The following is a 26,141-nucleotide window of genomic DNA, read 5'->3' as shown; positions in this document are numbered from 1 at the left end:
ACGTGTGTAAAGGTGAGAGAGAGCAAGAGAGACCAATTCATGCAAGAAAACAGTAGACTGGGCTCTTTGGGTATTTCCTCCCATTGAAATGGTGACCCCGCCTTTTTAAACAAACACAGGATGCACAGCTAGATTTATCTACACATTGCAGGCTGTTGGAACAATAACCTGGCGCCACTGCAGATGTCAGCCAGAGAAGAGGAACTTTTGAGTGGACAAGTGAAATGTACATATACATTGACTAAATCATTTATTTCTATCTGAACATTCGTTTTTTTTATAATCCTATCTTTCTGTAGCCTGTTTAAATCCCTTGAAATAGCAAATGTTATGGGATGTTCATACCGTAAATAAGGGTGCCACCCATCCTTCCTCAATTTAACTGAGGTCAATGGTCAAGGTTGTATACCTGTCTTTTATTATTTTCCTTGGGACTAATGATTTTCTGTTGTCTTTGGAACCTCATTTTGTGAGGCATGGGCCTGTCCACACTTCATGGCCTACCTAAAGTTAGTCTATACATGGGACTAGGGTTATATTCCGGAGGTAATTTATACTAAGTTGTTTGAGAAATAGATACTGATCGATAAAGTCCTTTCAGTCATGGAAGGCTGCAAAGCCACCAAGTAGGCTACCGCTGACAACTTAACAGCACATATGCTATATATGTGCGCTGTGAAAAAGCACAAATTAATGAGTGAAATTAAATATTGTATGTTTTACCAATCTGTGGTGAGTTGCGTAAACGTTTTCAGACTGTTATAATGTCGAAGACATCTGGGGAAATAAGGAAGCAGCTTCTTTGTTTCCAGAAAGGAACTAGAGGGAAGAGGAGACAAAAGAAACCTGCAAGATATTATTTCCGTTTTAAGTAATCCACAAAACAGGATGTCGCACTTTGTGTACGATTCAATCACTGTGTCTTGGGGCGTGTAGGCTAACTATTGGGTTCTCAGCATTGCGCTGCCAACTTAACTGAACTATATGCTATTTTGATAAACCATTTATTTATGTATTATTTTAGGTAGGGTAAAATGTTGTCGTTGCTTTTACTGTGCCCCATTTTTGTTGCGTGTAAAGTACACTCTCCTCCAACGGCAACCGTTTGCACTCCAAAGGCTTGCTTCACTTGGTATAGTGAGGGACTTTCGTTTCATGAGACTGCAGACAAGTGTAAGGACCTCGGAGGCGACATAGCCACTATTCGAGATCAATCTGAATTAAGTGAAGTGGAATTCGTTGTCTCACAGCTCAGCGAAAAAGACATCAAGTTTTGGATCGGACTTCGGCTACCAAAAAGTCACTGCACCCTGCCCATCTTAAATTTAAAAGGTTTTAAATGGATTTCTGGAGCAGAGGATTCCCAGTATTCTAACTGGGAAAAAGATCCAGAGAACACGTGCACTGCAGAACGTTGCGTTGTAGTTCAGAGATCATCCAGCCTTGACCTCAAGTGGATTGACACGTCTTGCAAAACAAAACATTTTTACTTGTGTCGCTTTTATTTCAAAGGAACGTGTCCAACCCTTTCGGTGATGGGACCCTCAACTGTAAGTTACACTGTCCCCTTTTCGGCCTCTCCTCTTAATCAAGACAGTGGCTTTGCTCGTTGGCCGCATGGGACATTTGCTGAGATATTATGTGATTCTGGTCAGTTAAATTATACGATTTGTAAAGAAAATGACGGTGTTTTTGCATGGACATCTCCGGGTCCGTTCTGCAATGATCGGAAAACAAGCTGTGAGAACGTGAAAAGAGGATGTGAACATTTTTGTGTTGCAGAAGAAGCAGGAGTTCACTGTGGGTGCAATGACGGGTATCAACTGGGTGATGATGGAATCTCATGCATCCTTAAAAATTATTGCCTGTCTGCACCATGTAAATACAACTGCCTCACTAACACCTCGGGATTCGTGTGTGTCTGTCCAGATGGATTCCAGTTGGCAGCAGATCAGATCAGCTGTGTTGATATCGATGAGTGTACTGTGTCACCTCCATGCGGTGAGCACATATGCCGTAATACCAATGGAAGTTACACCTGTCAGTGTAGAGAGGGCTTTACTTCAGCCGATGGGCAGTGTCAAGATGTCGACGAGTGTACCCAGTCAATATGTCATCAAGGTTGCCTGAATTCTTTAGGGTCCTTCTCCTGTTACTGTTCCGCAGGGTTCAAGTCATTGGACGGGGGTTTGTCATGTGTTGACATTGACGAATGTCTCGATCTGAAGACAAATCGTTGTGAAGATAAATGTAGAAATACCGTGGGGAGTTATATGTGCTCTTGCAGACCCAATTTTAAATTGGCGGGCAATGGAATATCTTGCATCGCCGAAAAGTCTGGAGTTTCCAGTGAGCATACACAAGACCCCAAGGTCACACAGAGTCCATTTCAAGTACCACAGGTTACAGCTGACCCAGTGGTTACTTATTCACCAACCTCTACTTCCAAAAATCCATCCAACCACTCCATTACGCACGCACCATTTGGAGATCTTAGCAACACCAGTGACACTGTATATAAAGCACCAGTCATTAATTCGTGGGTGCTGGTCTGTGTTTTAGCATCAGTCATACCGCTCATTATTTTAATTTTTCTGACTGTTGTTATCGTCATTTGCCGCTGTAATCGTTCTAAGAGCCATAAGAAGAAGCCAAGCCCAACGGCGGACAGTTATTGTTGGGTGTCCTCTGGTCTTGGACCAATGCCAGAGAAAATACATGACATGACATGAATGTTCAACAGCAACACGTTGATTTAAGGGACAGTGTACTGTGTACATGTGTATGGTCATTTAAGTGTGACATTGTTTAGTCTTGAATCTTTGATGTGGCTATGCACCTGCACTCAAAACATGAAACATTCAAAACAGAATTGCGCTTTGAATTAAAACTAGAGCTTCATTGTTGTGCAACATTGTTGTACTTATTTATACCACAAACATGTTGATGATATTCTGGAATTCGTATATGGTGTATCGTTGACATAAACACTGAATAAAACCGATAATCTAGCCTAATTAACCCTTGTAATAAGGTGCTATGTATCTTAACTGTGTCCTCTTCCTAACTGGGCCTACTGTATGTGTGTGTGTTTGTCTGTGCGCCTGTATGTGTGCGTGTCTGAGTGTAGGAGTCTGTGTGCGAAAATGTAGTCTTTCTGCACCTGCATTGTTACATTTCAAGCACTTTCACCTGTTCTGGGGGTCGTTTCTAGAAAAGTTAGCAACGACATTGCTCAACCACCATGGTACAACGCAACTTGCGACTAAACAACGACACTGTTACACCTGTTTCCAGAAAGCATCGTACCTGTGTCGCAATTAAGCTACCTCCGACGTTCGAACACCATAGTTCCAACAACGTTGTTGATGATGCAGAGATACATATCATTGGTGGAAACAGTGGCAACGTGTAATACCTCACCCCCTAGAAATGTTCTGTCAGTTCTACTCATCTCTGAGTAAGAGTAGGCCTACGAGACACAACAATAGGTTTTGACCATACATATTTATGTATATAGTTACTCTACATCGAGAGACCATAGGTACAATACATCAGTCAAAAACAATTGAATCTACGTGTCACACTAGTTCACCTGCAGCGAGAAGCAAGAGGACAATCTCACATCATAAGAAAATCGAACCTACAACGTTGGGATAATAAGTCATCTGCTTTAGCCACTACACCATTTAACACTGCTGTTGTTAGGGACTGTGAAGATTATAATACTAAAAGCAAGGCAATACTTTAATTAACATAAATAGCAAGAATGAGCCAAGTAGGGGAGCAGTGTCTTAATCAAAATTAAGCTACAGGATAGATCAATCATTGAGTCACGAGATAAACATCCACTAAAATCCACAAATTTTGGTTAGGCGGTTGTGATTTTTGGTTAGGCGCTCCGGACACCAACAGGAACTACCAAGGAACGACACAAGTGCGACTGCCTAGGGGCAGTAGTTCAAACGACCAAACTTTGCGTCCTTGTTTGCGATTGACAGTTCGAACTACCCTTTCTAGAAACACCAAATCCAAGAACGATGGAGCGAACTACCAAGGTTGCGACGCAAGTTAGCAAACGATGCTTTCTAGAAACGACCCCCTGATTAAGTTCTAGAAATAAGCACCAATGATCAAAAATCTTGTTTATATTTTTTTTTAACCTTTTTTATAATGGAATTTTCTCATCTAAACGAAAATGATCATATGATCATAAATGTGATCTCACAGGGGTAAATGGCAAATATGAACCATAAATTATGTCTATGATTGGTAATTCAGCTAAAGTAAACATCTGTTATTTTACATAAATTGTTATGGCTGTATTGATTTAACAGCCAATGTGGTGGGCCCACCAGACCCGGGGACATTGGCTGTGTAACAAAAAAATATACAAGGGTTTAATTATGATCCAAGTCATGTTCTGCCATTAAATATGTTGATAGGAATTACTATTTCAGCGGAACGTGGTGATCAAGTCACTATAAATTATTATTAATGATTAATTTCATGGTCTAAGAACAGTTCAATCCTTTCGTCATTGGGAAATCTTCATATCCCGTTCTGTTCTGACGAATACAAACTTATTTCCTTCCACTACAAGTCTTATCTCAGGAAGTGGCAGGGATGGTTCACACAGAGCTCTTGCTCAATTCGTAGTTGCATGTTACTGGCAAGTCGGGATCGACTATACCAAGCAGAAAAAGTCTGGGGCGCAATCCACGAATAATGGAATTATTTCGTTTTTCAGTTAGGCTGACTTTTTTCATTGCGTTGTTTCTTTCGAGTGATGGTGTACCACGAAATTGCACTTGTAACAATAAGGTGTGCAAAGCTGCTTTTAAGTTTTCTTCAGATTTCCAGACATCTAAACAACTATGCCAAGATATGGGAGGCCAACTAATAACAGTGCCATCGAAGGCTGCGAGTGATCTTGTTAGAGACTTGCTCATGGATATGCACGGGGATTTCTGGATAGGTCTGCGTCTTCCCGACTTGCAATGTACAAATGATATGTCGCCCTTGAAAGGGTACATCTGGACATCTGGCTCGCAAACCACGGAGTTTACTAATTGGGGAAGCAAAGAGACGGTGTGCGCTCCAAGTTGCGTATCTATCTCTGCTGACCTAACATGGACTGAGAAACTGTGTAAGGTCCAAAGCGATGGGTTATTGTGTGAAAATGTCCCGGAAGACGTTTGCTTTGACTTTAAATTGGAGGAACCGGAGTACAGTATCTTCTACTATGACACCAATGGCTGTCTATCAGGCGCGTGTGAACATCGTTGCACTGGGGTAGATCATGGGTTTAAGTGTTCGTGTTTTCCGAACTTTGTAATCAACAGGAAAGATCAAAGGCGATGTGTAATTAAATGTACTTCAGAAAGCTGCGCTGCGGATTGTGTGGGCACGTCCTGCTCTTGCCCGGATGGTTACATATTGGATCAAGAAAATGTTTGTCTGGATATCGATGAATGTGAACAAGGCAGTTGTCATGATGCCCATTGTTTTAATACACTCGGTGATTACGAGTGTTCATGCAGAAATGGTTTCAGACTTGTGGGCAAGGATAGATGCGTCAAGTCTGATGAGAGTGACTTGTTACCTAATATTGACTTGTTAACTAATAGTGTCATTCACACACCGTCTGTAAATTACACTACGGGCCATGCATCTGCAGGAGCCTCAGGCAAGTTCATTGGTATCATACTTTTGATCTTGGTGGGCATTGTCGCAGTTATGTTTTTTGTACGTTACTGGAAACAAAAAATGGATGAGCCCAACATCAGTTCAACATCTGATAGAGACTGTATGCAAAGTAGTTATAGCTGAAGAGCCTTGTTGGCATCTTTGCTTAAAAGCACATGAACATGTAATGGTTCTATAACAGCTGTGTAACACTGCCAACTCATCTGTCTGGGCTACTGTCTGTCATTAATTTGAGCTCATTCTTATATTTTTCATGTTTATTTCATTTCTCTTTTATTTTTCTTTATATCTCATTTTATTCACTAGAGCCTTTGATAAGTTGGTCCATATTTATTTTCCAAAATAGAATTGACTTGCATTGCTGGATTTCAGTGCATTGGTAGAGAATTGTTCTGTCAGAGTAACAAGCATACACCTGTTTATCAGCAGGCCTGGGTAGAGGCTCAGAAGATCTCTTCAGGATTTGCATTGAGCTCGGATACCAACATAAATATCCATCAGTTTAGGGTATTTAGCATCAATTACTGAATACATTTATGTTGTATTTAATGTATTTTATATATCCAATCAAGAAGACAACCTTGCCATAGAGCATTACTCTAAGCTCACATAACTGCAATTAGTGTCCTTCTTGAACATTGGTACATGCACGAAGGGCAGTGCCTTAACAAGTCAGAGAAGTGTTCAATGTCTGACTACAGTATATGCACCATAATGCAAAATGTGTTCAATTGCAAACGCAGAAAGTAGACAAATGAACAGACACGGCATGAGCTTCAAATTCTGGATTGACACATTTCAGAATTTTTTAATGGTTATTTTTCAGAGAAATTATGTATTTTGATCTGTTTAAAACATATGATAGATGACCATATAATTATGATACATTGGTCATGTAATTAAATATTTGCTCGGGAGCTACTGGTTTGCAGACGTTTTTGTTGTTATTTGATACATTGAGTAAAGGTTAATGAACACATGAACTGAATTTAACTGAATAGTAATGTATTGAAGACATTTTGATGAACAATTACTCAGACTTGCAAGTATGTGGAGGTCAATAGACAGTGCAGTAGAACTTGATGTTGTGTTTACTGAATGTCAAATCATACGTATAGCCTTAATAAAGCCTCTGCATGTTTTTGGGTTAAGAAAAAAAAAATCCAACCTATGCATCAGCCCTGCTAACAGAGGAGACCTTGTTCATGTGGATTGATTTGAAAGCACTGATGGAGGGTTTTGAAACATTTTTTCAGAGGAGAGAGAAACAGACTTGATTTTACTCAGTTTGTTATTTTATCTACCTAACAAGCTGGGTTTAAAACTATCTCCAGGAGTTGTGAGCTTGAGTTTGTGTATTAACTACAGTTTGAGTTCAATACTTCAACCCAATTTTATTATAAGACAAATCATTATTATGATACGGTATACTGATGTTATCTTGATTGTTCTTTTTCATTTCCTTCTTGTCCCCCTGTTGGTTACTTTGATTACAAATTATTTGGTTAACTTGATCCATCGTCTAAAATTACTATCCATTACATGGAACAATCTCTATCTTATTAATTCAGAGCTATCAACGCTGATGATGAAGATGCCATTGCTTTAAAGACTATAGAAAAGCTGGTGCGTTCAGCACAGCACTTGTTCCAGGCTTCAGGTTCAGTTCTCCGGCTGCACTCCCTTTCCAGCATCCCTGTCGGCTACATCCGCACTTGAAAAGGATGTCAGAGAGTCACAATCTTCAGGTTAGAAACTTCAGAGGAGAGCAGACAACCTTGGCCTGTATACATACACAGGGGCAGGGCCTTCCTGATGAAGAGCTGGAGCCTTTTCTCCATGGAGCACAGGAAGCCCACACCATGCCCTTCCAGAATCCCAACGACATTCCTATTCTCTGAGCAACAGACACACGCGCACACACACACACACACACGTGCAAAAACAGTCATGCACTCACATCACACCTTTCTCTCTCTTTCACACACAGACCTGAGTGTGAGAGTAATGCTCTACCAGACAGACCTGAGTCACAAAAACATTGAGTTAAAAAAATCATGTTATGTACTGCAGTAATGTATTGCAATAAATAAGACATGTAAAATAAAAATGAGAGACCTGATTGAGCCATTAGGCTACATAAATAAGATCACATTAACTTGTCAGTTGTTATTGCCTATGGAATTCCATTCCATTAATTTACAGAAAAGCAGAAATGTTATAAGCCTATGTCTAGTAGGTGAAACATGTCAGAGGCTCTTAGTCACACTGGCTGATGTTCCCATAAAGTAGCACTCAAGACACCGTGTGTGTGTGTGTGTGCGCGCGCCTGTGCTCGTGCTAAACTACAAAGGCTAGGAGGATTTTAGCTACTTTTAGCTGAATAGCGGTACAATGTGTGATAAGCACCCATCTGCAGCCTAGTCGTTGATTTCTGTGGTTCAACCTTGCTTTGGTGAGGGGTGGAGCACGGATGCAGTATCGTTTGGATGACGCATTTTCCTTCGGCCGATAGAGTATGAAATTATATCACTGCTTCCCGTATACTGGTTCCAAAGGTCTTGTAGATGTTTCGCGTTCAAACTTGAATTACTATAAAAACAGAGCTGTAAATATGCCCAGGATCACTCCGTCGCGTCTATGGGAGCTCCAAGCTTACGGAATTCCGAGCTCATCTGCCAGATATCACCGCCTTTGTTATGTTTTAACTTGAATTTAGGCGGATTCTATACATGGTGAAATATGTATCATCATGTCAGTATGCTAAAAGAATCATTTTTATTTCGATGCAACCTTCCCCGAATACAGTTTTGTTTGTTCGCAGCTATTCTTCTACATGAAGTGTTGACAGCTTCAGACGTAACCGTAGTAGGTAAGGCTCTTTGGCTGTGCTATTTCAGGGTGTAGGGTAGGCAGGTTACAGATTGACGACGATAATCGATGGAGTGCTTGACTATAAGCAAAATATGCATGCTGCAGCCTATGCCATTGCATTACGTTGTTATTCGTGTGATTTACCTGGGACATTGATTGTGGTGAATGATGAATGATTTGCAAATCAAGACACAGTGCTGTAGAGTGTTGTTTGAAGGGCTGGAAGGTCTTGCACTGGCACTTTCAATGGTCTCAAACAGGAGCTTAACCACAATAGCAGAAATAGGCCTGCTAGTTCAGACAATCTGATAAAAGTAACATTTATTAAGTGTCCTTTCTATAAGATAACTCTAAATGTAACCATGAACAAATACACAGATTAACCTAACTGCATTGACCAGCGTCAGCTGAATTTTTATTACCTATATGTAGGTCAGCATAATTACAGTAGTCTTACCACAGTGGCAAAGCAGACAAGGAATTGCAAAGGGACATGGTTAAATAAAATTTAAGTACAGCATAAAATAGGCCATTTCTGAGACCTGTTATATAGTGAGATTTCGCTTTGAAGTATATGCCGTAATTAATTAATTAATTAATTAATTATGGGCTAAGGTCCAAAGGCTCAGGTGTAAGAAAAGGCTGTTGGGCCCTGGGGAGTCTTTCTCTTCTCTCATTTGATAAATTTACCGCCTCAAACAGTGTGCTGCAGATTCAACATTTCGCAGAAAAAATGCTTAGCTCAATACATTTGTGATAAATGAATGGGCTAGTCACTTGAAAATCCCATGACAGACATCTGACAGTGAGCCAACCTTTGGACTGAGTGTGTATTGCTTTACCTGTAAAAGAAAGCATATGATGGTAAATGGGGTGAGAAGGTTTTCAAGACTTCAGACTTAATGAACTTTTTCCCTGTCCTTTGATACTGTGAAAACAGACTGAAAGCACCCCTTTATCATACACAAGAAGGTGAACATTGTTGAATAAAATGAAAAGAAAATGGGATGGGAAAATATAAACACCAAAAAGAATCTATCAATCAATTTCTTGTTTATAGTGCCTTATCATCATGCAAAATGATCTAATTACACTTTAGAAATTTAGAAGAAAATGAGACAAAAGAAAATAAAAGAGAATGAATGAGTGAACAAAAGAAAGACAAATAAACAATGAACAATAAAACAATGCCATGTAAAGAGTAATGATAAGAAGGTGTTTAAACCAAATACAATATAATTTAAAAATGACTTGAAATAAAACAAACATTTCCTTGAAAATAATCACATCAAAAATGCTTAAAGAGGTATTATACAGGTGGTGGATTTGACTCCAGGCCATACTGTTTTGAAATTGAAAAAATATATGTTTTGAATCCTCATTTTGAAATCTCAATAGTGGCTGCATCCGTGTGTAATAAAAGGCTGTTCCAATGATAGGGTGCAGGAAAGAGCACTCCCTGGCCAACTGAAGAAGAGTATGGCTGAATTTTGAACCGTTTTAAACAATAAAAGACTGGCAATAAAAGCTCATTTTCAGAGGTGAAATAGCAGTATTCTGATGTCAGGAGGAAGACCTGCTTCAGAGCACAAACACAGCAGGTGCATCACCTTGAGTTTATAGCATAGTGAGAAGGCCAGCTATATGTGTACCTTGAGTATAAAATCAAATAATCCACTTGACCAGCACTGCCTTAAAATTCATTCAAATGTATTTGGCACTGAATTCATGTGAATAATTCAAGGCCGTATGTAGAGTCAACATTGGGGGGAACAAATTCACAAACACATGAGGTGATATGTTTTCCTTTAAAAAATAATGCCTAATAATATTGTTTTTTTTTTTTTTTTTTCATTTTCGTGTGCCATTCTATCTTATGCCAATGTTAACTCCATGGCTATGGCTTTGTATAGAATGTATATTTAACAATAGTTTGTAGCCTCGTTAGTTAAGCACTACCCTAGTTCAACTTAAAAAGACCACTGATCAAATGCTACAGGAGAGAAAGGGCAGAGAGTAGTGTGTCATTTCTCAGAAATAATAACCATTAATCTGCTTTATCAGTTGATATTTCATAATTCCATGGTATTCTACAACTTTCACATACGGTAAGCGATGGCTCATATCAAGAGAGGATTATTGTGAAAGTCAAGTCAGTGTTTTCCTGCCAATTTTCTGTACTCTGCACTCCATTTCTCTGTCAGATATTTAACCATTTAGCATACTTCCAGTTTGTAACAAGTGCACCAACCATTTAACTGAAAAGCATGTACCATTCATGATAGCGGTGCCCTGCCACACGTATTTCATTACTTTGTGGTAATGTCTGAAGTTCTACCATGAACTCTGTAACATTTTTTGTGGAAAAAATGCCTTGGTTACCGTGTTTCAAGCCATTTTAGCATGGTATAGAAAGCCTGCAGGAAGATTTGCGCCAGTTCTCATTAATATTCAACGAGCTAAGCTGCTTGACTCTGATTGGCTAACAGCTAGTCGGTTTCATCCATAACATGACAGCTGTTATCAACTAATTTTAGCTTCGAGGCATGAACTTAGCTTGGCTAGCGAGTGCTAGCATTGTCCAAATGGGCATAAAACCTGCTAGGCTAGCGAGTGCATTAAACCTGTATAACATTTCACTTCCTTAAGTTGACAATACAAATCCTTGCATACGAAAACTGTCACTGAGCTAGACAACTGTGGGTGCGGTCTTAACTAGACGAGTTCATGAATAGTAATGAGCTCATTCAATTCCACGTCAGACTGAGCAGCTTTTGTCTTTGGCCTGATTTCTCCGCTTATTTCTTTTCAGTGGCTAGAGCTGAGAGAGGAGGCAGCAGTTCATTTTCACATTCAGGATGTAACACAAACACATATGGATATTTTAAAAATACAAGTAAAAACGGTTTAATGTGGCAGGGCACCTTTAAATATTAGATTTTTATATTTACTGTAGTTTTAATTAACACGTTACCTGAAGTGTATTTTTTTGTGTTTTGTAGGTCAACAAATCTGTGGGGACCCTGGCTTCCTTGAGCATGGCAGCCGGACACCAAGCTCAGGTGTATTCTTTGTTAATGCAGTGGCCAGATACCGCTGTATGGACGGGTTCAGACTCAAGGGACCAGCTAAGGTTGTTTGCGTCCGATTCAATAATGGATCAGTTGGCTGGAGACCGAGCCACAGACCAGTGTGTCTACAAGAAGGTCGGTACATATCATATGATTCTCTATCTTTCCCCTCTAGTACTAACACAATTTAAATGAGGTTAGCTGTTTTAAGAGGTATTGGTTCCTGACTGTCCTTTTTCTTCCATAGATTGTCTTCCTCCCTATATAGAAGATGCAAATGTGTCCAATCACACCTACAGACCTGGAGATATCCTAAGTGTTAGCTGCCATGAGGGCTTTCAGATTCGCTACCCTGATATGGACAACATGGTTTCTATCTGTCAGGATGATGGGACGTGGGATAATCAACCTACTTGTCAAGGTGTTTCTATTTCGGCAAATCCATTTCATCCCTGAAGAATCTGTACACTCTACATATTCAGCATCTAAGAGGTGACATCAGGCAGAGGATTTTACATCTTACCATCTCAATCTTTCTTCCTTGCAGGCTGCTTGCGTCCACTGATCAACCCACATAGCTACATGAACCTGTCAGAAACACAGTTTTCTGTTCCAGTTGGAACTGTGGTGCAATACCACTGTTTCCCTGGTTACAAACTAGAGGGTGCAGAGATGATGGAATGCATGTATAACCTTATCTGGTCGAGTACACCACCCAGATGCCTTGACGTGGAGGGTAAGTTTAAGTGTGTATGTGTGTGTGTGTGTGTGTTGTTTGTTCATTTTTTGTTTGTTTTTGTTTAGTTTTAAAGCATTGTTGTCTACCTTGTTCAAACTTGAATCAATAAAAACATACTAACAAAAACAATGATAGCCTAGACTATAGCACATAACATTTCTGATCTGTTGTCAAAATGTGTAGGGTTAAGCTGATATTGGATAACATTAAAGTATTTAAATAAATACACCACAAAATATCATACACAACTAATGCAACATATGTCAAAATAATATTTGTTCTACACTTTATAAATGTGTTGAATTCTTCTCTTCTGTGGCAGTGTGTCCCCTGCCCCCAATGTTAGAGCACGGAGATTACATGTGTCACCCACAACCTTGTGATCGGTACATCCATGGGACAGTGGTAGAGTTCTACTGTGACCCTGGCTACTCCCTGGCAAATGATTACAAGTACATAACTTGTCAATATGGGGAGTGGTTTCCTCACCTGCACGTCCATTGCATTAAAACAGGTAGGTGAACACTGTACACTTCTCCTGTTGGAAAAGGCAACAAGATATTAGTGACATTTCCATTAATTAATATCTCATTAATATCATACATTGATATTTCATTTATGCAAGACATTACTGTGTACTACTGTAACCTGTTTTAGAAAGTACAACTGTTTTTTTTTTTTTTTTTCGCTGTAGAACCCACCTGGCCTGGTTTTCAGGACAGCCTCCTGACCAAGTGGCGAGTGGGGGCGTTCACTGCCTCTGGTGTTCTGCTGGCTTTGCTCCTGGTCATGATAGTAAAGGTGACGCAGTTCCAGTGCAAGCCTCAGTGGAGCTTACGGTAAGGTACTTCCTTACGGTACTTCCACTATGTTTTGTGCTCCATTGACAAGCGTAAAATCATTAAGACTGGCCTTATACTCCGATCTGAATAGGGATCAAGACCAGGATCTCAGAGACCAGAACATTGTTGTAGTGGATGGTGTCCCAGTGCTGCTTCCTACCTATGAGGAAGCAGTGGGTAGCGCAGCCCTTCCTCCCCAGAGGATTGCACCTCCAGTCAGCCTAGAGGACATACTGCAGGCGGAGGAGCCACAGCCTCCTGAGTACCCAGGACACAGCGAGACTCCGAGCAGAGCTCCCATAGACACCAGTGAATGTGAGACCTATGAGAGCTTTTCAGACAACTCAGAATGTGTCCAGAGCACCCAGGCGTCATCTTCCAATGCAGGTGGAATGAATAACCCCTCAGAGAGAACCAACATGGTCTCCTCCATAGAGGAGACAGCCTCCACTAGCCCCAGCGTCGATATTGCGGATGGTAAGTTCTCTGTTATCTCCCCATCCCATGGCAACTCAAATTAATTCACCATAAAATATGGATTTCACAGTGCATCTGTATATCATGCCTGCCATAAAGAAATGCAAGGTTAAAGTACTTACATTAAACCAAACTAATTTACATGTAAATGTGTAATATCTCACTGACTCTTCTTGAATCTAATGTTCTGAAATTGTATGTGTTGCATTCAGATGACAATTTGCATAATTTGGAGAAATATTATATATAATTTATTATAAAAAAAGCATTTACAGGTTTTTCCAAGCTTTACAGAGTGACTACCTACATTCTATGATGTTTGTTCTTACCAGTTTTCCTCTTTCCAGAAATTCCTCTGGTAGAAGATGGAACCGATGAGAGCTGATGCCCAGATGACTCTAAACAGACTTTTAATTGTTACATTTCTAATGCAGTTATTACAGGACTCACACGGCAAATGTATTGGTTTACCACACAAGACTGTTCCCTCTTTCTGGCAATACATTTTGTGGCGTTATCACAAAAGTGCATAATGGAACGCAAAGTAAAAAGTTATATATCAAAGAGAAATTAGCAATAAAACAACCTCAAGTTCAAATCTTGACTTGTTGATGGCCATGGATCCATTACTTACTGTGTAATCAGCCTTTAACTTTCTTGTAATGTATGCAACATCTTGTCACTGAAAGATTGCCTTTAAATCAGTGTAATATATAACTTTATTACATTTAAACTTATAATGGACAGAATTTCTTCTACATTCTCGTTTCAAATAATTCTGGATTGAACAAGACATCAGGTGCAAAAAAATATGACTCATTATGTAAATTTAAATGATGGATGGGAAATGGCATGGCAGTCATCATTAACTGCATGCGTAACTGAAAAGACCACTAAGCAATGCGGACAGGCTGTTGTAATGTGGCTACATATTGATCAATCCTAGCAGTCACTTGAGACAATGCATGAGTCCACACAAGACTGAACATGTTCTGATCCAAGTGGGTCTGGCTAACAAATATAATTTAAAAAGCAGATTTTTGTTTTCTACATTAACAATGTAAAAATAAAAAAAAGGTATTATAATTTGTGCAATTACTCAATGCACTGTTACAAAAGTGTCTTAAATAGTTTTTTAAAAAAATTCCAGAGGAAAAACACCTGAATGTCAGAAATGGTTTCAAACAACTAATTGCATTGCAGACAAAGCTACTTACAATGGCATAAAAAAAAACCTCACCGTATAAGAGGTTTGTTCTACAAAAAAAAACATGCTTCAATCTTTAAGGTTTATGAACACAATAACAGTTGGGTGTAACACTTTCAAACAAGAAAAAACGATGGGCCATCAACTGAAGATATGAAGCTAAAACTAGGCCGCAGCCCTGGCATCATGGATGTGGATGGACACTGCCATTTGTTTTGCCCCTCTTCCAAATGTTCCAAGCATTTCCATACACAGTATCTTGGAACGAATACCCAGCAGTCTTTATACAATTGTTAAAAAAATTAAATTTCAAACTTCTGATACAAAAGATAATGTTGGGTTGTCTTGCTACTGGAATTCTGCTTCATAAAGAAGTTGGTGGAACTTCAATTTGACCGCACACTTCTTTTCATAGGGTAGCTTCTTCAGGTGGGGAAGGAGGCTCAAGAGAAACATCTCGTCCTCATTGCCTTCTTGTCCATTGAGTTCCCACCTCTTCTGACCAGACCACAGCGCACTGCTGACTGGAAAGTTAGGAGGTGTTTCTGCATCCCTCAGGTCTCCCCTCATCTTTTGACTAACATGCCCGGTGTTATTATTCATTTCTTTGTCGTCATCTCTGTCATCGTCGGGTTCCACAACTGAAAAATTGGACATGGAGGAGCGGGACTGTATGAAAGGGGTGAGGAAAGCCATCTGGTCAGTGTATTTCCATTTCCGACTGCTGTTGCCCATGGCGTGGCGTCTCTGCTCTTTGATAAACTGGTCCCGCAGGCTTTTCCATTTCCTCCGACAGTCTTCCTCTGTAATGATTAGGAACAGGACATAAAAATATAGCAACAGGAGAGTTCGCCTAAAAGACTGAAAGACACGCAAAAGGCTCATCATCATGTAGGCTACATTCTTTATGGGTCAACAGAGCAGCAAGAAGACATTTCAAGAAAACAAACACCTAGGCTACCCTAGCTTGACGTTGGATCTGGACGAGAGCTACAACTGCATTCACGTTACAACACAAGGGCCTGTGAAGAGCTCCTACACATATGAAGGTTATTGTAAAACAAATTGTTTGACTGCAGTGACTAACAAACAAACATGCAATAGATCTGGATCTGCTGCAGTTAGTTAGAAGCTAACGACGTTCTGGACAGGGCTAACATTAACGGTTAACGTTACCTGGAAGCTCCGTTTGTAGACTTACAGACCTCCATGCGTCAGCTTTCTTGCTAAAATCTTTGTAAGAACTTAGAGTTGAATTGTAAAGCTCCGGATACACAGACACCGCGTAAATCAGTCTTTCCTCCATAACAAAAGCACAAAGGTTTAAATTATGTTCGTTTTCAAATAACGAAAACAAACACTTGCTATTTTACGTACACTGAAGCTTGCGGAAGCTATGTTTCTTCTGTTGGTAAAAATGAAGGTTAGAATTTGGGAAGACAACACTCTGCTGACACCTGGAGGGCGGGAGGCATATTGTAAATGGTCTCGTGTTTAACAGCCAGTGAATTTCATTGTCATTCAATCTGAAAAGAAAAAACAGTGCACTGAAATGAGGCATGTCAGAACTTCAAAGAGGCATTTCCACCATAAATAGCTATTTAAACTATCTCATGTTTTCTCTTAATATGGTTTTGGACATTAAATGTGAAAAGTTAGTTGCCAATGTTATGACAACTTTCAACACAGAATCTTTCTAAATCTTACCGTCAGTGGGAATTGGGTCTTATTGTTCATGCAAGCAGAGGTGGACGAAGTAGCCTATTTAATTTCTTTACTTAAGTCAAAGTACAGGCCTAGATATTCCTAGTCAAAAATTACTCCACTGCAAGTGAAAGTTGTCAAGTCAAATGGTTAAGTGAAAGTATGCAAGTACTTGTTCTTAAAAATACTTAAGTATTCAGAGTACAAAGTATTTCTCTACTCTAGTGATGTGTTGTATAATGTTTATTTTGTCAATGATGCGGTGGCCACAGACTTATGCTGAAATGAAAAATGCACGTTCTTTGGTTGGCCACTATTTTGCTACAAGCAAAACTGCCCATTTTCAACCCATAGCCCTGTTGTTCAAGGCCACCGTGCTGTTGGTAGGAAAAAGAGCAAGACAATTTGGTACAATATTGACCATTTTTGTAGCAAATTTTCTTGCTTTTTCCTATTGATAGACTTATTGACCTCAAACAACAGGTGGAATGAACAGGGGTTTTTTTTCTGTTCATAAGCATAATAGGCTAATGTATTTTTTAAATTGCTCTGAAGTTCGTAAATTACATCCTTGGAAGAATTACCATTTGAGATGCCAGCCTTATTGAATCAAGTTTATTACCTAGTCAATCAATATGACTTATTAACAAAAATATAATTTCTGGGTCCTATCCTTTGGCTTGTAAACAAACATGCGTGGGGTTGGGGTTGTAGCTCTGAAAAAATGTTGACGTGTTCAATACTTATTTTCCCTGCTGTAAGTCACTATAACTTACAGCAGGGAAAATAAGTATTGAACACGTCAACATTTTTTTCACATTCTTTATTAAACATAACTCCACTTATGGGCATTAATGTTTGGATTTTGTCATATGGGTGGATTATCTGAGTTGATACTAATGTCTGGTGACAATTTCATGCAAATAGCCTCATTGGAAGTATACTTACTGAAAAATACTTATTTTCCTTTTAGTGGAGTCAAAAGTACAACATTTGTCCTCAAAATGTAGTGAAGTGAAAGTCACAAGTTTCCAAAAAAAATGAATACTTACTGTAAGTAAAGTACAGCTACTTGAAAAACGTACTTAAGTACAGTACTTGAGTACATTTACTTTTAATGTACTATTATTATATTATTATTATTACTATTATTATTATTACTAGTATTGTCCGCCTCTGCGTGCAAGCAAATGAGGGCATCTACAAATAGAAAAAAGTTGTTGTATTCCTGAAACCAATCACTGAATTTTATGTGCCCACATTAAGTGAAGAAAAAAAGAAAATACAGGCACAAAGCAAGAAGATGACAGGAAAATGCATGCATGATCACTTTCTGCTTTCCTGCAGAATTTGCTTTTCATTCATCACAAATACTGATGTACAATCTATTAATTTGTCCGATAAGTCACAAGTCAGGGTCTGTCATTTGTTTCTAAGATTATTTTTTAAGATTTCTTAATTCTTGTTTTCTTAATTCTTGGGTCACTCTGAAGAGTTAGTGGTCAATTGTACCAATCCTACAGCAGAAAAGGCTGTAAAGGCACTGCAGTACTGTTAAGAAACACTGGAGAGCACATGGATCCAAAAATACAACATTTGGGCCACTAAGGTGACTGAATGTCTATGCACAGACATGACTGCATCGTCATCTTCTGGGCTATGGATTTTTAATATATATACAGTGAAGCTCATACGTTTTCGAACCCATGCTAAAGTTGACTAAAATGAGGGATGCAAAATCATCTTTTGGAAGTAGATCTTAATTAAGTAAAAAAAATGAGGAAATATCCAATCTTTAAGGACACCAATTTTCTTTGTGAATGAATAATGTATTATAAATAAATAAATGAATGTTCTTCCTATGTTAAATTCCCATATACCAGACTCTCTGACTTCGCAGAGTAGGGAAAAGAAATCGAGCGGAAGTATGTAGACAGGTGGAGCCAGGCAGAGGCAGGCAGATTTTTATTTTTAAAGGCCAGTGTCATGGATCCAAGATACTATGCATCCTGATAAAGTTCCTTTGGCCTATGGAATTAAAATAGCCCCACATCATCACATACCCTTCACATATATCTAGAGATTGGCATGGTTTTATTTCAGTTAGCCTAATAGCTGTTTTGCATTAAGAGATGATCTTATGGAAAGTACCCCATGCCAATCGTGAGATATGGTGAAGGGTATGTGATGATGGGACTATTAATTCCAAAGGCCAAGGGAACTTTAATGTGGCTGGTAAATGGGTGAAAGCAACTGTGTGTAGCAACTGCATGACAGCTTTTACTACACTATTGTGGACTGGTGAGGGGAACATTGGAAAGAGCTCAGCCGTTATTTGAAATAGATGTTTGCTTCTGAAGAATAGAATAAAAGAATTGATAGAATAAACAATAATTCAGTGAACCATGGCTTGTGGATGTGGTGGCTGCATTTTTATTGGGAGTGGAGCAGTACCTTCTGAAGGATATAAGGCTTGAGGACCTTTGCAAGGAATTACAAGAGTAGGGGGTGGGAGGTACTTAAACCATGCAGCAATGTGCCACTATTTTGAATGATGACAAGCCAGACCTATTTGCTGCCTCTAGGGTGCGTCTAGATTTCTAGGCTAATATGGTGCCAGCGTCACTGCTTCCAACCCATTTATTAATCTGTCAACATCAGAATCAGAATCAGCTTTATTGGCCAGGTTTGCATAAACGAACAAGGAATTTGACTCCAGTTAATCTTTGCTCTTAAAGTACAACACTAACTTAACATATAAAGAATATAAACAGACAGTAAGAAATATAAAAAATAGTGTTAAGTATACAGTATAACAATACAATAGAATTTACAAATTTACAAAAAACAAACAAAATGTGGTCGGCAAAAAAAAAAAAAAAAAAAAAAAAAACCTACTGTTGATGATTACTGTTAAAGACTGCATTTAGTACATCTGCCACATCTGTATTGACCCTAATGTCCTATACCTAAAGGGTGTGGTACCTCTGCACCCATAAAAGGGATAAAGAGAAAATTAAGGGGATATTATACTTCTGTGAATTGCAGGTGAAATGGCACTCAACATCAAACAGCTCTCTCTAACGATAGAACCTGTATCTGTATCTCATCTGTCTTCCGCTGAGAGATGAACTGGCAAGATGTAAGCCTGAAACTTGGTACCATCTCAAAATTCAGAGGAATTCAACTGTTCTGAACACGTTTAATTAACAGCATTACCATTTGATTAACACTGTCATGCCATGTGTGTACCCACACCATTATAGCTTACCCAGCAGTTCCCAATTGCATAAACAGCAGCTGGCTGGTAAGGAAGGCTGGCTCTGTAATGGGAGCTGAACTGGATTGCATCACTTCAATATCTGACAAAAGGACCCTGAACAAACTGATCAACATCTTGGACAATGAATGTCATCCACTCTACAGCACTATTAAAAAGCAAAAGAGCTTGATCAGCTGGAGACTTCGCTCACTGCCATGCACAACTGACAGGCTGAGGAAATCATTTGTCCCCAGGGCCATTGAACTGTTCAATGCCTCACTAAAGGGAAGAGGAGAGATAGACTTCTCTGCATAGTCTGTCTGCCTCTCCACCCTCTCCATGTTTGAGTATTGACTGCCCACTACTGCTTTACTACTGTTTTCTGTTCTCACTTCTGTTGACGATTAAACAAAAGAGAGAGCTAGTTTGCTACTCCCTCCCCCTCCCTCCCGAAACTCTCCTAAACGTGCATATCATCTCACGCTTTTATGGTCCAGGTTGGACCAGGTTCTTTTTGTTGCAGTTTTTGGAGCCTGGGCTGTCTACAGAAACTGCATTTTTTACAGTTGATAGTAATTTTGATACCATAGATTTAATAGAGACCCAGTCAGACCATTAGTATGAAAAATCAGGAATAGAGTTTATTTACAATGATGCGCATCAAGGGAGAGACAGCATGACTTCACCTAAAGATCCATCAGCTGCTCTAACGACAAGGAAATAGTTAGGGTTTAAGTATCCTTCCAGGCTGACGGGAGATGGCGTTGGTCACGTGGACTATACTGAATCAGACCCTGATTAGTGGCAGCCTGGCAATCCGGAGCAGATAGCTACTGACGCAGCCATGCAGAACAGTGAAACACTGCAAAGTCAAAATATTCTTGCTTATCTCTAAACACAGTCACACACAGATATACACAGGGACAGTACAGATATCATACAGTCATTACATAGAATCATACTTTTAGTATCAAAGTGACCCACTAATGAGAAATTCAGAACAGATCACTATATAAAATATAAATGATTATACAATTGGTTCATTAAAGTAAGTCAGATCAAAATAAGCAGGTACATGATTAGATATATGATTTAACTGATTTCTTCATAAGTCATGAAAAATAATAATAAGTTCTGAATCCAATACTCTCAAGTCCCCCTTTAAAATACTTGAAGCCTTTGACACCAAACAATAGCACACATTCTGATTGAATCAGGATGAGCCTACTATTTAACTGAGAGTAATGCAGTAATTGTGTCTCTTTACCATGTGTTATACTTAGGCAAAGCTGAATATAAAACCAAAACACCTAAGAAATGTCTCTCAACAATTCTCAAATAGAACCCAATAAAGGAAATGAATCAAATGAAACAACATGGTTACATGTATAAAAGTGCCAGTGATAAAAACAATAACCAAACAGTTCTATGGGGAAAAAGAAACAATAGACAAAAGGAAAAGTGTAAGGCTCCCCCCTTTTGACCACTGATTGCACCTGAAACAAAACACAGAGATATACAAATCTGGGCCCAAGGCCCCAGTAGTGCTTCCTAAGTTTCAGCTAACATTATTAAAAAGATTTCAATTGCAATACTGCTATGATTAGTCACTAAATTAGTAATTAGCAATGAAATATAAATTCACACGATCATGATCTTCATGGATACTTTTTTTTGTGTGTGTGCCTCATATCAAGAATTGTTTATCATACAGCAAAGCTAAATTATCTCAACCTTTTTCCACATTGTTTAAAGCAGGTCTAAAGGAATGTTTTAAAGAACTTGGTTAGAACTTTATTCTTAAACAAATGAAAAGTTGTATTTTATTTTTTTTGCATTGCTGTATCCAAAATAATTGTAAACAATATGGTCTAGTATGTATGTCATCATACCACATTATCATCTTGACACTGGTTTGCATAGCTGTAAAACAGTTGTAAAACCTTTTTCATGTCAATGATGAGAAAAATAATAATAATAATAATACCAATATAACAACTGCAGTGGGTGTGTTGTTAATAAACATATGAACCTATTAGTTCAATATTAGTTCAGTGTAGTGAAGTCAATATCAACAACCTCTCATCCTCCATGAAAGAAAAAGCTATCTTTAATCATAACTTGACACACTGCAAGAGCTAGCTGTCTATGTTATCAGACTACTCTTAATCAGACTCCCCCTTATGATCTGCAGCAAGGCTGCAAGATTATTCCCTTAGCTAAAATGTTGTCGCCTATAACACTGTGTCCTAGAGCTAAGTGCGTCAGAGCATCAACAATTGGATAAATTCACTGCTGTTGGTAAGATTACAACTTTGCTAAACTGGCCCCCAAGTATGAATTTAACTGATATGCTTCAACTCTTGTCAGTGTTGTCACTGCCAGAAGCACGAGATTGTGGAGCAATGCTTAATACATATGTCCAAGCTAAAAGTTCTGCCACTTGTGCCCCTCTCCCCCTTTTTCATCCAGAACCTTCTCTGCCCTCAGAACCCATATTTCTTCCACTGTGGCCCATTCAGCCAGTCGCTCACCATAGTGTATGGTGGCCTCACTCAAAGCAGGACCTGGCAGGGCTCAAGGCCTACACACCTAGCCAATCAACAGTCAAAACACATCTGTGTCTACCTTGAAGCAGGAATATAAGCGCCCCAATTAAGATGGCTTCCAGTGTTTTGCGGCCTACACCTGGAACAGGATAACTTGGGTCAGGTTCTATTAGCATGGGGAGCAGGAAGCTTGGGGAAACAATTAGCCTGTATTTAAGCAAAATGGTCATACTTTCTATGGGGCCTTTATTAAATTTACAAATCGAAAATTTAAACTAAAACTGGAATATGTAATCTGATATAATTCACATACCCATCACCTTGCATATGTGCTCCTGTGACTTGTAGTGGATTGGGGAGAGCAAGGATGGCCTTGATGCTTTGATCCAGGCATCCAACACTCTTTATAGCACAGCACACAGCATTTCATTTTCCCTGCAAAGCTTCACTAAATTTAGTTAAAACAACAGATATTCCTATGCGGAGATATCAGATATCAAAATGTATATAAAAAGCTGGAGGATGATGTAGGAGGTTGCGACCCTATGACATTTTAGTCATTGATTCAATCAATGTAATTTGAGGCTAACCGTGTAAATATACATTTTAGATCATCACAAATAACATGCAAAACTGTAGAGGTCCTTATAAATATAAAAGGATCTCATAAACCTAGGTTTTTCTATTTAGGATGAATCACCCCTGAGCCTCTTCGCTTTGGGTTTCATGTCATCTTAGGACTACTTCTACCAAATAGCCCCCCTTGTAGTTTTTCTATTTAGGATGAGTCAACCCTGAGCCTGCTCGCTCTGGTTTTCCTTTCATCCAAAGACTACTACTACAAAATTGTCTTGACTCCCTATGGAGGAGATTATTTATTTATTTATTTACTCACAGAACGTTTGCCTTTTGGTTGATCACTGGTTCTCGCTCCGACGTCTCAGGAGAATTCCCTTTCAGTAGGATCCCGTCACCGGGGGTCAGAAGGTCAGCCATCTCGCCTTGCTGTCTCAGACAACCAAGGGCTTTCAGGATTCCAAATCCAAGGTCCCAGACCTCACCGTGTACGGTTTTTCAGGAAGCTGGTTCTGACCCCAGATGTTGGGATCCCGGGACCTCTCGCAATTCTGTTAGGTAAATCAATTCGGAATCAAGAAGATGAGACTGGAGCCAGTGATCGAAATCATCCAATTATATTGAATCTTTGCAAACCAGCACAGCTGGTTGAAGCAAAGAGTTTAACATTCTAAGAGTGCTTATATACTTAAGTGGCTACATAAGTCAAGCGTAACTACACCCATAGTCAAACTCAAGCGTGACTACTCTCAATGGGTAGTCACTTAATCAAATGTTGGTTTGATCTCTGAGCATATCTTATTCTAGGGCTAGGGCCTGAATCACCAGGGAAAAAAAAGATATGATGGGCTGTAGCAACCTAACAGCCCTGGTCTGCTTGTAAGTCTCTGGTTTACCCGTTGCTGCGTGTTCAGCTCCCTTACGGGTGTTTCCAGAGGCCCATCCCCAAAACCAGGACTGTAAGATCACCCCCCTCCATTTTGTTCCAGAGGAAAAACAAACAAAAACACTTAGGACGGTAGAGATTATTCAATGACAATCGTAATTCAATGGCATATAATTTTCCAAAACTGGCAAATCTAAAAAAGAATATCAACCAAGGGCATTACATGTCTCTTTTAGCACTGACAGTAAAACAAACAAAAATAAAATAATTAAGGCATGTCGACCAAACACAAGCCAAAACAAAATGTGTGCCACTCTTAAGAGAAGTAACTGAATTAATATGTTATGCTATCAACATCAAAACATCATTTTAAAAGAGAATTTGAGACTCCTCTGACAAGAAACACCTTCAAATTGGTCGAACTTAGATACAAAATCTTTAACTTTATAATTCAAGTGTAATAAATGTATTTTCTCTTCTCCACTCTCTCTCTCTCTTTACACTGGCTCCCTGACCTTCAAGTACAGAGATAACAACCACACACACACAGCTAAGTCAGAGAAGATCTGTACCTTATGGTTAAGTGTGTTAGTGTTTACAGTACCAGCAAGAGTGCCCTCAATGGTGACCACAGAATATCCTTTACCTTTGTGAAAAGGAACAACTCAACAGGAGAAAAGGAATTAGACTTCAAACACTTAACAAAATCTTGGCTTTAGTTTAGTTGAGAATAGTTCAGTAAATCAAACAAGTTTGAATCCCAGGCAAAAACTCAAAAATAATTCTCTTATTGAGAGGAAGAAAAAGAAAAAACAATTCAATACAGTTAACAGTCAGATGCATCTTTCTTATGTGTATTCTCAGTTACAGTCTGTAACAGATATGTGACCTTCATGCATATCAGCTGGCCAACACACACACACTCTCACTCAGGCCTCGTGTCGACTGACAGGAGAGAAGACAAAGACAAAACGAACTCAGTCTTTAGTTGCAACACATACATGTAGCCTATACTTTTAGACGGATTCTTTCTCCTAATTATTTTGTGGTATTTTTGATTGGCTGACACACAATGTTAGCAGCACTGGGATGTTTTGAATAGGCGTCCCCACCTTTATCTTAGTTTGGCCCAACTAATGCTGCTGACCATGTGTGGCTGCCACAGACAGACAAAGCTGCCAAGTAAGTTAACTTTCCCTTAACAACGCAGATGAGGCGGATGTTTTCTTAGATTCAAATAGCTTTGCAGCTCCGAACAAACTATGCCAAATAGTAGTTCAAGCAGAGACAGGTTGACACTCAGACATGTTAGTATCAGAGAGGACCTTTAGCAGACATTTGCAAAGCACACTTACACATAACCCATAGGTCAGAAACATACATAGACATACATGTTGAGACAAAAACTGACTCATGTTCTGATTGGTTACCGTAAAGTGACTGGTCTCAAAATATGACAGATTGTCCAATTTAGCAAACCCAGTGAATGTGATCTCTCGCCCAGACCTGTACTCAAAACATCTGTAACTCTCAGGAGATTCGTTGACTTAGATCGGTTTCGTGTGCGCACAAAATCTGTTCCTTCTTTCGGGGCCAAATGCCCAATTCTGTCAAGGGCCTGATAGCTTACAGCTGAACGACCAGTGTTGCTGCAGCGTACCACCCATACAACAGTAATCTTGCTCAACTCCCTCTCCCTTGTTGTCCAGCGAGCCTGATAGCGTACAGCTGACCGACCAGCGTTGCTGCAGCGTACCACTCAGCCTGGACTGTAGCACTTTAAAGGAACAAAACGTACTACTTACCGAGAGCGCGTCTTTCCAGCGGGCTGAGGGATCACACACAGTAAGCCTGGTAAAAGAATAATCCTTAATTCAATAGATCAATACAATCCTTATCAATCTCGGTAGAACCTCCATAAACTGATGGTAATTTTGATACCATAGATTTAATAGAGACCCAGTCAGACCATTCTGACTCAGGAATCAGGAATAGAGTTTATTTACAATGATGCGCATCAAGGGAGAGACAGCATGACTTCACCTAAAGATCCATCAGCTGCTCTAACGACAAGGAAATAGTTAGGGTTTAAGTATCCTTCCAGGCTGACGGGAGATGGCGTTGGTCATGTGGACTACACTGAATCAGACCCTGATTAGTGGCAGCCTGGCAATCCGGAGCAGATAGCTACTGACGCAGCCATGCAGAACAGTGAAACACTGCAAAGTCATAATATTCTTGCTTA

General features: G+C 39.4%; 3 protein-coding genes across 3 annotated transcripts; all 3 read left to right on the top strand.

The window, feature by feature from the left end:
• The first annotated feature begins 931 nt into the window (after positions 1-931).
• On the top strand, positions 932-3,017 carry LOC125284209 (complement component C1q receptor). Its single transcript, XM_048228048.1, has one exon. It carries the CDS (start codon positions 1,035-1,037, stop codon positions 2,730-2,732), a length of 1,698 nt encoding a protein of 565 aa, XP_048084005.1. The 5' UTR covers positions 932-1,034; the 3' UTR covers positions 2,733-3,017.
• A 1,602-nt stretch (positions 3,018-4,619) lies between these two features.
• LOC125284130 (complement component C1q receptor) lies at positions 4,620-7,844 on the top strand. The gene has a single exon (XM_048227914.1). It carries the CDS (start codon positions 4,729-4,731, stop codon positions 5,830-5,832), a length of 1,104 nt encoding a protein of 367 aa, XP_048083871.1. The 5' UTR covers positions 4,620-4,728; the 3' UTR covers positions 5,833-7,844.
• A 281-nt stretch (positions 7,845-8,125) lies between these two features.
• Positions 8,126-14,310, top strand: susd4 (sushi domain containing 4). The gene is made up of 8 exons (XM_048228584.1): positions 8,126-8,581; positions 11,586-11,789; positions 11,902-12,075; positions 12,202-12,390; positions 12,716-12,907; positions 13,088-13,232; positions 13,327-13,712; positions 14,060-14,310. Exons 1-8 carry the CDS (start codon positions 8,452-8,454, stop codon positions 14,095-14,097), a joined length of 1,458 nt encoding a protein of 485 aa, XP_048084541.1. The 5' UTR covers positions 8,126-8,451; the 3' UTR covers positions 14,098-14,310.
• The last annotated feature ends 11,831 nt before the right edge of the window (positions 14,311-26,141 follow it).

This window comes from Alosa alosa, chromosome 19 (genome assembly GCF_017589495.1).
Source record: "Alosa alosa isolate M-15738 ecotype Scorff River chromosome 19, AALO_Geno_1.1, whole genome shotgun sequence".
Taxonomy (NCBI): Eukaryota; Metazoa; Chordata; class Actinopteri; order Clupeiformes; family Clupeidae; genus Alosa; species Alosa alosa.
This window is presented reverse-complemented; position numbering and strand designations above follow the sequence as displayed.

Excerpts from the sequence above, each read along its gene's own strand:
- LOC125284130 (XM_048227914.1), top strand. The coding sequence starts at position 4,729 with ATGGAATTATTTCGTTTTTCAGTTAGGCTGACTTTTTTCATTGCGTTG.
- susd4 (XM_048228584.1), top strand. The coding sequence starts at position 8,452 with ATGTATCATCATGTCAGTATGCTAAAAGAATCATTTTTATTTCGATGC. Across the intron at positions 8,582-11,585 it reads TTCAGACGTAACCGTAGTAG|GTCAACAAATCTGTGGGGAC; the intron begins GTAAGGCTCTTT and ends TGTGTTTTGTAG. Across the intron at positions 13,233-13,326 it reads AAGCCTCAGTGGAGCTTACG|GGATCAAGACCAGGATCTCA; the intron begins GTAAGGTACTTC and ends CGATCTGAATAG.
- LOC125284209 (XM_048228048.1), top strand. The coding sequence starts at position 1,035 with ATGTTGTCGTTGCTTTTACTGTGCCCCATTTTTGTTGCGTGTAAAGTA.